The 14,816-nt window shown below is 37.2% G+C and overlaps 1 protein-coding gene across 3 annotated transcripts in view; it reads right to left on the bottom strand.

Moving 5' to 3' along the window:
* Positions 1–14,816, bottom strand: part of DIAPH3 (diaphanous related formin 3) — a 201,959-nt gene that overhangs the window by 117,414 nt on the left and 69,729 nt on the right. Inside the window, exon 18 of one of the 3 annotated variants that reach the window (XM_030958150.1) lies at positions 1,457–1,489. The exons of the other annotated variants lie outside the window; for them this stretch is intronic. Coding sequence (XP_030814010.1) covers positions 1,457–1,489 — 33 coding nt within the window. The remainder of the gene's footprint in view (positions 1–1,456; positions 1,490–14,816) is intronic. 3 annotated transcript variants of the gene reach the window in all.

The raw sequence follows: 14,816 nt of genomic DNA, 5'->3' as shown, positions 1-14,816 counted from the left end.
AGAGCTATTTAAGAGCTACATAATTCTTAAAAAATGTTTTCCAAAGCACAATAAATTTTGCTAAGGATTGGGACACTGACTAAATGACCTCTTGAGGTCTTTGATCTTTGTTGTCTAGTATACAACCAAAGAGATAACGAATTCAAGACCTCACACAGGGATTGAAGGAACCAGATTCAAGTCCCTTCCTAGTAGGTGGAGAAAGAAATTTGAATCCTCTTCTAAATCACTTTTAATACTCTACACCTGCTAGGCAGCACAATGCTCCTGAGAACATGCCACAGTGCAGAAAAGAACCTGTATTCTGCAAAAATGAAATCACTAAGCTAAGACTTAAAGCAGTCCTTAGAAGAAGGACTGATAACTAACATCCTGGAAAATGGGTTACAAAGCCGCAATCCTCCTCTTTTGTCTGTTCCCAGTCTACCCACAAAATTCACTTGGCCTTGAATTTCTTTTAGCACATTGAACAGAATGTTTAGCACTCTCCTGTACCAGGAAAAGCTACACACCCTTCTTACTATCCATGTGAAAGCAAAAGTAGGTTTTCACCAGCAATGTGAGAAATCTCTAGCTCAGGCACCAAAGGAATAGAATGATATTAAAGCTACTAGATAAAAAAAAGGTAACCACTAAAGGTTCACTTTTTCTGATTATGCTTGAAGAAGAGCCCTTACTGAACCCAGAAGGGTATGTCAAGGGGCTGCAGATCCCAGAATCACATAACTGTTTTCTCCTGCCTTTACACACTTTAACCAACTTCTCAAATTTCCTAACTTCTTCAACTACACACTGAAAACTGCGACTCTTAAACATGACTTCTGAGTTGCCTCAAAGTCTTATCAATGGTAGAATTGCAGATTCTCCTAGAAGACCTGTACATCCCTGCAGGACAGGTTCCAAGCAATTTTCATGCCTTAATGAAAATACAGTAAAATTCTTCATGGCTACCTTGGAACTTTGCAAAGAAACCTGGAACTTTACAAGAAACAAAATAATGTCCTTTGTAGTCACAATAAAAAGTAGTTAAATTATCTAAATTTACTAATTTGCTTAAGCATGCCCTGACAGCCTCAAACTGGATGCTAAAAGGGCAGAAATAAATTTTAAAAAACAGTTTACCTCTTTCAGCACTAGAAAGCAAACTTTATTCATTACGAGTCTTATAACTGAGATAATACAGACACACAAACATGCAAAAAGAATTAACAGTTAAACATGCACTACTTAATTACCTACTTCCAAATCAAGAAACAATGCTGCAATTGAACTGGCTAATAGCCTCAGGAATTTTCACCCAGGAGGGGGTTATACACATTGTTACAGCACTACTTAAGGCATCACAACACTAAGGAAAAACATTTATGCATAGAATGTGTCTACTCTAGGCAACTCATGCAGGAATTGCATGCAGAGTTCTACAATTATGCAATAAACTAAATTACTGCAAACTTACATGATACTTCTTTAGCAGACTTCAAGTCACATCCTTATGTAGTTGGCAGCATTAAGAAGAAGAAGACATGTATTACTTTTCTCGCTGGTTTGAAATGTTGCACTTCCCATTGAAAACTCGGATACCTCCTAATGCCTCTATAAATTTTCACCTCCTTTGCTAATGTCCTGGTTTTGGACAAGGAAATTGATCATGTGGAGCCATGTGGGCATGGCCAAGACACACTGCAGTTCAATGCCATCTCACCTCATGGCCAGGGAGGAGGGAAATGGGTCTCTCTCTTGCTTCCTGGAAAAGAGGGGGAAGGAGGAAGCATTCCTTTTCCAGGGAACCAATTGACAAATGGAGTGGTGGGGTAACACTGGTCCTGACCAGATGATCTGTCTGCCATTTTTTTCATTGTCTTGGGCTTGGGGGTCAAAACATGGAGGCAGATGGTCTGTCCATCATTTTGTTCACTGTCCCAGTCAGTGAGCAATTCCCTGCAAATCACTCTCTTTTTGTAAACTTTTGTTATTTATATTGTTGCTGTTACTGTTCTTATCTCACTGCTTTTTCCAGTAAATAGCTTTTATCTCAACCCATGATCGCTGCCATTTTTATCTCCAATTGAAGGCATAAGGGGGTACTAAACAAGGGAGTGCCGTTCCTAAACCATAACAAGTGGCAAAAAAAAAAAGCCCCCCAAAATCCCAAGAAACATAACTATTCTCTATTTCCAACAAGTAAAAAGAGAAAAAAATCCCACAGCTGAAGGGAATAAATAGAAATATCTGAACAGGTGAAGTAAGAATCTAGACTGAAAGGAAATCAAAGAAAATAAGCAGTTAAATTTTCATTTGTGGAGAGCACTGGAACAGAAGGGAAAGTATACAGAAGAAAGAAAATGGGAACATCTGCTTACAGTGGAAAAAAATATAAAGCAGGCTAGTGGGAGTGGGCAGCTGCTGCAGAAAGGATGCGACTATTTGAAGGAAATAGATGTGAGATGTTACCATGCTAATGAGAGAAGAAACCAGGGGATCACAAAATACACAGACAATACACTTCTCAGCTCCAGAAGTTTGATCTTACTAAAGCATTAACTTTTTCAAAATTACTTTTTTTTTCAGCTACTATACAATAGAAAACTACACACCCTTTAAAGTTCGTCTATACACTAAATCTATCCCACTGTGGGACACACACGTGGCCCTAGCATCTGAGCTATGTATTGTCAGTAGTACCTCATCTGATGCTCCTGCTCTGCCCTCTCAGGCTGAGAAACCAAGTGCCAGAGCACTTTGAAACACACAAGAATGCACCTCCCACCCTTCGCAGTTCCTCCTATCTTCATACCCCACATCCTTATTAAAAAGACTCTAAAATTAACAGATGTGGTTGCCAATGTACAAACACACCAATACCTCAAATGAGTTTTGGATACTGGACAGATTGCTTTTACTGTCTCCTTCAAATTCAGATCCATATACACATTCAAATGTAGTCAACTACCTCCATCTGTGGGAATGACCTGACTGAAATTAGGGTCCTGAAAAGAGTGGTGACAGACTGTTTTATAAATACTTGGAACTATTGGAAGCCTGCAGAACAGCACTTCATAAAATTGTGGACTGGATCCTAGGGAGCTACTCTGTAAAACTGAAACAATTTCATTCTTGGTAGGTGCCACTGAAATAATCTACATTCATGAATTGCAATACACATTTCTATTTCTGCCACAGGTCTTGATATACCCACAATCTTTGTAAGAAAAAATCATGTCTGTGTATCTGTATGCTAAAGAAAAAAAATCTTCTAAAACACATCATCCTAGTGGAAAAAACCAAAACAAAATACCTTTGAAATACAAGCTTCAAAAGGAATATATCTGAACATTTAGACATGAACATTTATTTTTAAAAGTCTGAATTCCTATTTCAGATGAAACTTGAAAACTACATTACACAGAACACTCAGTGGAGTTATTCCGTCACTAAAAAGAGTTATTCTGTCACTAAGTAAAAGGCCATACAGAAGATTACATGTGACCTTACACTTTTCCTGGCCTCTTAGCTAAGACTACAGTCATCTTGCATTCTCTCTTCACTGAAGAATGAGAGAACTAGCCTGGGGTCATAGACTCAAAGGATGTACCCATACCAAGTGTCATTATGAAAGTCGATGCTTACTTCATCTGTATAGAACTCTAATTCTTAAAAGTAAATGATATCTTGTGTCCCATTTAGCAGGGTATTCATGGGAAGACCTGCAGTTCTTAATCTCCTAAATGTTATGTGGAATCAAAAGAACAAATCTTTAATAGAAAATGAGGTTCTAGCTAAATAACAAATCCTTCAGAACTTCTTAGTTATTCAAAGCTAAAATGTTGAGTACGTTGGTATCAACCACTATTGAGGTTGGAAGTGACTTCTGGAGATCATTTGGTCCAATCACCTTTCTTACACAAGGCTATCTACAGCCAGGTGCCCACGAGTGTATTCAGGCAGCTTTTGAATATCCCCAAGGCTGGAGAGAGAGTCCAAAACCTCCCTGGGCACTCTGTGCCAGTGCTCAGTCTCCCTCAAAGTAATAAAAAAGTGATTTGTGATGTTCAGGAGGAACCTGTGTTTCAGTTTGTGCTCAACTGCCTCTTGTCCTGTCACTGGGCACTACTGAGCAGTGTCTGGCTCAATCCTCCTTGCACTCTCCCTTCAGGTATTTATGTAAACTGGCAAGACCCTCCTGAGCACCCCCTTGCCCATGTTAAATAATCATGGCTCGCTCAGCCTTTCCACACAGGAGGGCAGCTTCAGTCCCTTCACCATCTTCATGACCCTTAGTTGGCCCTTCCCACTACATCCATATCTCTCTTTCACTGGGGAGACTCAAGCTGGACACAGTATTCCTGTGGCCATGCCAGTACTGAAATCAAAGGCCAGGCAGGGAATATGTGCCTTTTGACTGACAGAACAGAAACTTTTGAAGACTTGGATTGTTTTTACAGCTGCATGACTACTGTCCTATAATATGACATGCAACAAAACTAAACAACCCTCTAGTCTCAAAAGAAAAAAAAAATATAAAAAGGCCACCACCAAGCCTATACCTAGACCATGACACTACACAGGTGCCATCAGATCCACTTGCATATTTCACATTGAGCTGCTCACCAGCAGTTTTTTGTGACAATTTACTTTAAAACACAAAAAAAATTATGAACTAGATCTAAGTAGTTTTACAACAGCCTTGAAAATTCCTTTCTTTTATTTTTTTACAAAGACAAGGCTAAAATAAGGTTTCTAGGCGTAGGTCACAGAAGTAGGAAGAATGCCTGAACATTGAAATACCAGGAAGCTGATAAATATTCTGCTTTCCAAACCAAGCAACCTAAGGTTGTATCAACACAATTGTTAGCATCAGGGACTTCCCATCACTAAAAGACCTGTTTTAAATTATAGTTCGTTCTAAACCAAGAACATTAAAGTCTCACATTTTTCAACAGTAGCTAACAAAATTCTGAAGGAAAAAAAAAAAAAACAACCCTGAAGTCTTAACCAAGAGTGATTCAACTCCTGGAAAGATCTGAAACTTCATTAATTCTTGTCTGGGAGAAAGATAAAAGGGGAGGCTGAAATGAGCTTTCAGCTACAATGGAATTTGTTGGACAGGGAAAAGCAAAGCATACTGCTGTTCCCAGCAGAACAGAGTCTAGTGCCAGTACACACATAATTCTATAGTTTGCAGATCTCCCCGTTCTAAGATATATTCCTACCATCAAGATTTAGCTGCTTGGGCCTTACAAAGCTGATCCATCACTTGCCAAAGGCATCAAAAGCTGAATAACAGCTCTGACTGCACTTGTACCCAAAGGGAGCATAGTTGGTTCAAGAAACACCATAACATTATTGATTGTAAATTGGAATGGCAACTGTTCCCCTCCACTATTTGGTGTTCAACACTTGCCTTTCAGACAATGTCGAATTCCAGAGCAAAATCTTTTCATTTAATAATCCCTGACAGATTGTTCTTTCACACATTTGTGTAATTGCTCTTTAAATCTAATAAATTTTAAACTTTAAGTCCTTCAGCACAGAGTTCCAATTCTTAATTGTGCATTGTACAAAGACATCATTTTTTATAATCTTGATCCATTTTGCTGTACCTCTACTATACTTTTTTTAAGTAAGAAGAAAGGAACCACAAAAAGTGTGCAGAATGTGAGCACAGTTTGAACTTTTATAATGAAATTTTAACTTATTATTTTCTTTTCCTTTATTAACAGTTCCCAAAACCCTATTTTGCCACTATATCAGAAATTTATTAGATTGTATCAACTGGTATCAATTTTGGCAATTGTAGATATTCAAGCCTTTTTTAAAACTGTCATCACATTTGTCACCTTGCTTCCTTTCTTCTGATGATGGCATAAGTTCAAGCAATAGTTTACATGGCACAGTGCATAGCTCAGCTGTTTCATCCTTCAGTTCCCTTAGAAGTCCAGGGTGAATACCAGCTGGTCTTAGCAATCTGTTACTGTCCACTTTATTGACCTATTCTAAAACTCACTCTACTGCCCATGGAAGTTATGTTTCTTGCACTAATGTGGTGTTCTCCCAAAGTCCAGCTTGGAGGTAAGTTCATTATTGGTCAAACAGAAATAATTCAGAGCTTCAGTATTTGGAAGCAGGAAAAAAGGTGTGTTACTCTTTTTTTTTTCCTTTGGAAGGCAGATATGACACACTAAATCATACTTTTTAATAGCGTTTTTATTACATCTTTATCCATGCTTAAAATTCAATAGTATGAAAATTTTAACATCTTAGCTCTAAATCGCAAAGCAGTTACAATCAGAAACCTACTGAAGTCCTCACCATTAAAATACAAGCATATACTCCTAAATGAAATCTGCATGAAGAAGAGACACTCAAAGACATGGCTTCTGCTGCTTATAGGTTATATGTAGGATCTGTTAAATATGCTTAATATGCTGCAGTCTCTGTATTTCCTTAACTACGCTCTGGGGCTTTTTTTGGCGAGTCTACTAGTTAAATATTTTTTTATCTTTTAATGAAGAATTCATTACTTTGTTTGACATCAAAACTCTTTAAACTTCACTAAATAGCCTCCAGAAGCTGGACTTGGCTTATTTTTAGACCAAAGTCCAACACACAAGCTAATTTTATTCTTACTGTGCAAGTTTTGAAAATGTTGGTATTTATTATTTATTCACAAGAAAAAGTAGAAGTATCTTTTCGATTTTTATATCTTAATTTACTATATAGGAAAAATTTCTTCATCATAATCTTAACTTTCAATTTAATACAGATGTTTCCAGACTTGAGTTTTAAAGACTACAAGTCTTTGAACATATAGTAATTTAAGTTTTTTCACCTTTGGAGAAGGGCTTGGGGGTGCTGGTGGATGAATGACTGGACATGACCTGGCAATGTGCACTTGTGGCCCAGAAATCTATCCACATCCTGCGCTGCATCAAAAGCAGCCTGGCCAAGAGATCAAAGGAGATGATTCTGCCCCTCCACTCCACTCTGGTGAAACACCACCTGGAGTGCTGCATCAATCTCTGGGGTCCCCACCACAGGAAGGACATGAACCTCTTGGCCCAGGTCCAGAGGAAGGCCACAAAAACAATCAGAGAGCTGCAGCACTTCTACAAAGACAGGCTGAGAGAGCTGGATTGTGTATCTTGGAGAAGAGAAGCCTCCAGGGAGACTTGAAGCTCTTGAATATTTAAAGGGGGCTTATAGAAATTAGTGTCTGTTGTGACAGGACAAGGGTTTTAGCCTAAAAACTGTTGATTTAGACTAGATATACAGGTAACATTTTTTACAGTGAGGGTGAGGAAACACTAGAACAGGTTGCCTGGAGAAGTTATGGATGCCTCACCCCTGGAAACATTTGAAGTCAGGCCAGATGTGGCTCTGAGCAACTTGATGTCATGGAAGATGTCCCTGCCCACTGCAGACAAGTTTGAATAGATGGCCTTTAAATGTTCCTTCCAATCCCAACTATTCTACGATTCCAGAAGTCACAGTATGGAGACATAGCTGAGCATTTCTGGAAATATATGGGAGTCCATTCCTTCCCCTACACACTCTGCTTCCATCCTGATTGCATATTCCTAGAATTTATGAAAAGTTAAACATAATATTCAATGTACTTTAAAAACTCCAACTCACAAAAATGACCAAAAAATTAACAGGGACAGGGGGAAGTGTGATATCAAAGTAGCAAGCTTAATCAGCTTGTGGAGTAATCAAATGAGCACTGAAGTGAGGCAGACTATGTAACCAGAAGGAGGGCAGAAGACTTCAGTCAGGCCTCTTCAACTGAGCATCAATGAACTGACATGTGCTCTGTTGCTCAAAGAGCACCATCCTGTGATCCCAGCAGAGCAGAAGCTTGCAATGCATCTGAAAGAAGCTATTCACTATTTTCCTATTTTTATCTGTATAGTGAATTCCAGAACCTAGCTTTCAGTTGTGTCACTTCCCTGTACAGCCATATAAACACTCTCAAATAAGAAAAAGAATTGGACTCCCCCCATCTAGCAGCACCAGATTTGCCTGCCACTGAAATATGGCACAGAACAAATTCATTAAATTTGCTATCACGTAAGTTATAAACAAAAATTACACATTTTCAATTAACCATTTGTTTTTAAGGGTAAGTGCTCTCAGAATAGTACACTGTAACTGATAGGAGAGACATTTTTCATAATTGATTTGATCTTTGTTATTTTAAGATTCAAAGTAACAAGTACGATCTGAGTATACATATAGGTCAAAGATATATTTCTGACATAAAATTATTCCATCAAGACTTCATCGCCTTCCTTTAAACCATGGAGTTCATTTCACTTGTGTAAAATATTGTTGTATAGTCTTACCAGCACCCAGCTCTCAAAATCAGTTTAACTAAATATCCTTATTGATGAACAGTACCTCAATTCACAAGAAAGACAACTTTTATTAGTTATTATGTAGAAGTAATTTCATTGCAGAACACTGTAGTACAATATAGTGCATATTGCACTATATGTTATTCATCTGTAATTTTGCTGAACAGTTTCATAAAGTATTCTCTGTGTTCTGATGTTATTTTTAATTCTGTTATTAACCTCTGATATTAACTTAAAACAATTCAAGATATTTCCAGGAGGGAAACACTGGATGAGGTTTTCAAGGTAATTCTTTGAATGATTACACAAAAACCCCCAAGACATGGAACTAGAATAGATAGGGTGGTGCAAGGGCAGGAATGAATGATCTGACATAAGAGGGACAAAAAACTTACTAAGCTACCACTGTCACCTCATAGCACTGTCAGTGCCTCACAAACCAGAAAGGCAGGGGCAGTACCAACCTGACAAAGGACTGATCATTAACTTGTGATAAGAAACAGCAGTACATGGGACTCCAAACTGAAAGGGCAAATGGACAAGAATAGCAAACTAGGATTACTAGGGAGGAGCTGGTGTATTCTGACTGAAACGGAATGAAGAGCCACGGCCAGCAGTGGACTGCCAAATTACAAAGGCAGCAGGAAACCACGGCTATCAGAGACAATAAAGAGCACTCCCACACTAGCACCTAAGGTACATCAAAGCACCTGAAGCATATCTGGAGACCAGGATGGGACACTTCTATCAACCTAACACATGAAATGCTGGTATATAGTCAGCCAGTGTGACTAAATCTCCAGTATAATGGCATTAGCTGAATAGCAGCCTGAAAGTAGTGGCCTTGCAGGTCAGATGCCTGGGTTTGAACCTTCAGAGTGAGACTGCTTACCCCTTGTTACAATCCCTGCAAGCTGGGAAATCTGGGAGGCAAGCCAAAAAAAAAACAAATCACTGTGGATCTCCCATCCTGCAACGTGGCAACTCACCCAGTTCCTCACCCACTGCTGATAAACCTGCTGCTTACAAATGTGTACCTTATGTGGTGTATGGGAGCAGGAGAGAGAAGATAAAGGAATGCAAATCTATCCCTTACTTGTAAAGTTTTGCAACAATTAATAGTAACTACTGTGTCATCTAATAAATGTAAAATAAGAACTCACGGTCCAAAGTTCAGGTCACTCCTAAAACAAAGCACAGCAGATACATTTTTCATAATTTTGCTAGGTCTATTTTCAAAATATTGAGGTCTTTTTCTTAAAGAGGCATTCCCAAGGTAAGTGTGCCTGAATCTCTTTGAACTACTTGTCTGGAACCAATCTGCAGTTCAATTTATTCATGACTAGTTTTTACTTATTTCTTGTGGTTTAAACAGTTCTTTTCCCTTTCTAATGCTCTTCTTAAAGAATGACAAAATATCTTAGCACTACAACATGATCTTTGATTTTTTTTAATTAAATATTTCAAATCCATTTAATCTCTTCACCTGATGATACCAGCAGCTTCTACGCATCTGTGATTTAATCTGCCTTGAGTCTGGGACAGTAGAACTGAAAGTCACATTACAAAGCGTGACTTGTAAACATATTAATGACAATGCTTCCCTACTGGAAACATTTCTGTGAAATCCAGGATTTGTTCTGCTCTTCTTCCCTTGCCTTTATTTCCTTTTTTTTTGTAAACAACCAATACATACATATATCTAAAAATACCCATATGTATATAAACTGAAGTAAAAAATCACAGATTCTAGTGCTAACCTAAAATTTGTGTTCATAGTGTTAAATTTCAGGCATGAGCATCTCCACTAAGTTCTGATTCTCTGACCACAAGGGAAGGCAAGGGAACTGTATCATGCTCTTACACAATATCAAATCCATCCGAATGGACTGGAGAAGTGTGAGCTTGTTTCAGATTGATTCTTTCTCACGTGTTTAATTCCTGGGTTTCTTTGTTTTCTTCTGAAATAGCTACGCTTACACTCTGCGTTCTCAAACACCACCAATACTCTGCCACCTTTAAGTAGTCAGTCAGCTACTATAGGTCTCCATAATCCACTATTAGCAAAGGAATGCCAGCAAGGCCACGCAAAGCCAGTAACAAACTTTTTAGTGACTGCTACCTATCTTCCTGTCCTGCTTTCTGTACTGGCCCTCCTGCAGCCATCAGGTACATGCTGGGGCCTGAACAGAATACTGGTAAATACGAGGTAGGCAAATGCAGTAGCATTTAGCAATGTGAACAAGGGATTGAAAATGTTAAAATTTCTTTGTAATGTGGGAAAAGTTCTGTTTCAATACAACAAGTGAAGCTACAGTTAAAGGCTTTGTATAAAAGAAGTCTTGCAGTCTTGGTTTTGTAAATCCTACATGTCGTATAAATACCCTGAGATTACTTGAAATGCACTTGAATAGAGCAAGCTCTTTCAGAACTAACAGGACTTAAAAGTAACATAAAATTTGCCAATCATACTTAAGTATTTGGCTTTATTCTCAAATTTGTCTTTGTTCTACTCATCCAGCTTCTGTAACATCCTACCCTTCTTGAATCTTAAAATGCTTCCAAACTCTGCCATCACAAAGTTTAGCCTTTTCTTAACACATGCAACAGATCATTGACACTATTTAATAAATAATTATTCCCAAAACTGATCCTTCAGAAACTCTACTAATAGCCTCATAGTCCAATGTACCCTTTTTCAATATTCCCCACATCCTCTTAAACATACCTGTTTTACAAGCCTGCAGCTAATCCCACTTTTCATTAATATTGGTCCAATGGCAGTCCTACGGCGATCCAGAGGTTAAACAGATCATATTTGTTTTGCTTAGAAAAACTGTCATCTTCTCAAAAAACTAAAATATTATCTACTGCCTAGCGTAATTTACTTTTCATATGCTGAATCTGACACACACTTCACTTCTCCTTTTTTTTAATCTACCACTGTGTCTTTGATTATAATTTGTAGAAAAACTGTTCAGTGTTTCTGCATATCATTGATAATGAACTAATGAATCTATGAAATAAAGTGCTCAGTCATTTTTGAATATAAATTCTAGAAAAGATGCTGTCTTCTTTTCCCAGGAAAAATAAATAAAAACCCCTTCAGTATTCCCTTGCTATAACTACTAAATGATGCATGATTCCCTTGCAATCATCACTAAATATCATGCACAGTTTCTAATAAAAGCAGTGAAATGCATTTACATAACTGAATAAAGAAAAAAACAATAATGGTCTACAGTGTAAGTTAAATTCAAGTGCACAAGCACTTCAATTTTATGTGCACAAGTACTTGAAGGATTACACTGAAACAAAATACGAATTTAGCCAACATTTTTTATTGCTAAAGCAAGAGCTGTCAATCAGCACATTTGTTTGCATGGTCTCATTAGAGTACATTGCCTCAATCTCAACAGTTATAGTGAAGAATGTTGAGAGCATAGCTGAGCATAACTGTATCTACTTAACAAGCATTCATGCACCCTCATTAATTTTTTTCATCTCACTTTGAAGCATGACATGGCTCATACCAGAACAATAACTTGGTGATAATTGTTTGAGACAACAACTGGACAGGAACAGTGCAGAGGTGAACTTTCCTATAGATTATAGTGTGCCTCAGTGAATTACAATTAGCTTTAAAAGTCATCTGTCCTGTTCAGCAGCTTTCAAGATATTCCATTAGCAACTAAAGAAATCCTAACATATTTTAGGCTTTAATGACCCAGTTGCATTATATTTTCTAAGATAGAAATTTCTCCAGAACACATGACAAACATCGAAATATGTGAGCTCACAATTCTATAGTATTTATAAAATTGTCTTATGATATAAACTGAAGCTTAGCTTGTCATTTATTAATTTAAATGCTAATAAAATAACAAAAATAACTTATACAACTCCCAAACAATTCAGATCAAGTACAAATCACTAAGGAAAACAACTGTATATAGAGCTGTATAATTGTATTCCACAACAAGCTAAAGGAAAATAGACTATAAATCTACCTAATCTATGGTTATTATAATGTACTGATACAAAAATAAAAAATAAAAACCAAACAAAAACTCACACCACAAAACCTAACAAGATTACTTACAAATTATATTTAAACAATTTTTTCAGATTTTTAACTCTTTTAATATACTCCTATGTGCTGATAATGTTCCCTGTCTCCTCGAGAAGAATCACTTCAATGCTGCATTAATTGTTGCTTTTGCTGCCCCAAAACTCAACCTTTTTTGAAGTCAGAGGATAACGCCATCTACATTTATCTGTAGTTTCCCAGAAAATTGTCGAAATCCAAGTGTTCCATTTGAACAACAGAAAAATCTCCATATCTAGAAAAACATTATTTCTTTAAAAGTATTCATAGTTAGGAGGCTGACCTCATAATAAAAATGGATTTCATTTGTATTGTTATTATTAAGTGACAGATATCTGCAGAAATTATTCAGTCTTTTTACTAGGATAAAAAGAAAAGTTTGGTGATGAAAGAAGAGCTATAAAAATGAAAGCAGATTTTCAACAGAAAGTCTGACTTTAGATGCAGGAAAAAAAAACTGCATTGAAGATCCATTAGAAACCTACATCCTGACCAAATTTTTCAATTTGAAACTAGTAAATGGGCCTGCAGCAACAGATAGTGATGTCAATTTACATAGAAGGCAATTGTGTAGGGAAAAAATAATTTCAATTTTAAAAAGAAACAGACTTAAATTAAAATTTTCCACTGCCTTAGGAAAAGACCACACATAATGACAACATGGAGACAGACCACTGCACCTATTCCTAACAGAAAGCTGGACAAATATAATTACAAATGAAAGAACAAAAGAAAGAAAGAACAAAAGAAAGAAAAGTACAAGGCTTACTTTTCTGCATCAAACAAATCTTCAGGAATCAGGAAAGATTTCAGGTACAGTTTAAAACCAGTTGCTAATCAATTAATTGATTTACAATTTTCCGTAGCACCTACTTCCTAAAGGCAACACTGAGAACAAATGCACTTATAGTTCCTAGTGTCAGGACACAAGTACACCCTAGTCTTTGAGCCACTGCCATTTCTTAAAGCATACTTTTAAGTCATCACAGTCTTCCCCAAAGCTGGGGATGTTCCCATACAAACATGGTACAGGAACTTTACTTTACACCTCATATATTCAAAATAGAAAAAGTTACATCTGTACACATGGATAACATGTCTCAATGAATTCCAATCACTGACAAGCAATCTCTCTCTCTCTCTCTCTCTCTCTCTAACAGTTGTGTAACTCTCTCCTGCGCTCTACTCACACACCATCCATTACCTGGAACAGCATCCTGGAGTTAACAGAATAAATATCACTCTTTTAAAAGCAATATGATGCTTAGAGATCTCAGCAAGAGAACAGCTGGTAAAATCATAAATGCACTTGAAGCAACCAACAACCACATTATTATCATAAAGTTCTCTCCATATAGCAATCAATGCTTATTCATCCTAAATCCCACCCATTCATTCCCCTTATAACAATGTCTAGTGCATCTGCAAAAGAAGTCTTTTGGGGCCTCATACAATACAGATTTTGACACACTTATAACAGGTGGGATGCAAACATGATGTTTTGTTTTGGTTTAATTATACCAATGCAAGTCAAGAATGGAGAGAAAGCTGTTGGAACTGTTGGTTGTGTTTCTCCTATGGTGCTTTTTTTTTTGGGTGGGGGGAGCGGGGAGGGGAGGGTTTGTGGACAGGTGGTGATAGTTTTGTTTTCCAAAATACTTAAGCATTGTTTGTTTATAGTTCTCACACTTTGAACACTTATTCCAGAAAGAGTAAGTTCAGAAAGCTCTTAGACTTCCCATGCTTACTCTGGATAATGGGATTAAGAACACACCAAAGCTAATAGTGCTTTATGGAAGGACCTTATGGCAAAAGAGTTGGTAGATGGAATTCTATCTACCCATTTGAATTATTTTCTTTACTAAGCTCCACTGGACCTCAAGTGCATCCAAAGACACATACCCACCAAAGCTTCAGATGGATAAACTTTTGGAAGGAAAATTCATCCAAAAATCTACAGCAGAAAAAAATCCTCAGCTAAAAATAAATAAATATATATCCAGTATCTTTGCATTCTAGATGGATAAACCTTTCTCTAAAGACAAAAATTTCTTCACATGTAAAAACAAAAACAAGCATCATGGCAGCATCAATATAGCAGCTTAATTTTACCCAAAATGAAGTACAAGAATGGCAAAATGCCATATAGTCATAGGGAGCATTTTTTGGTTTCTGCCTTCAGAAATCAAGACTTCTAAACATTATGCAGTCACTATTAAAGGTTCTTTGCCAGCTATGCTCCTGCCCTTCTCTCCTTTTCCCCTACCAGAGGTACAAACACTGAACACCTCCAGGATAGGAAATGGTCTGAATTCTGTCCATAGTCAAATACAATGATCTGCCTTCATTAT

The sequence above is a fragment of the Camarhynchus parvulus genome, chromosome 1 (genome assembly GCF_901933205.1).
Source record: "Camarhynchus parvulus chromosome 1, STF_HiC, whole genome shotgun sequence".
Taxonomy (NCBI): domain Eukaryota; kingdom Metazoa; phylum Chordata; class Aves; order Passeriformes; family Thraupidae; genus Camarhynchus; species Camarhynchus parvulus.
Note: the sequence above shows the minus strand (reverse complement) of the source record. Positions and strands in the feature narration are given on the sequence as shown.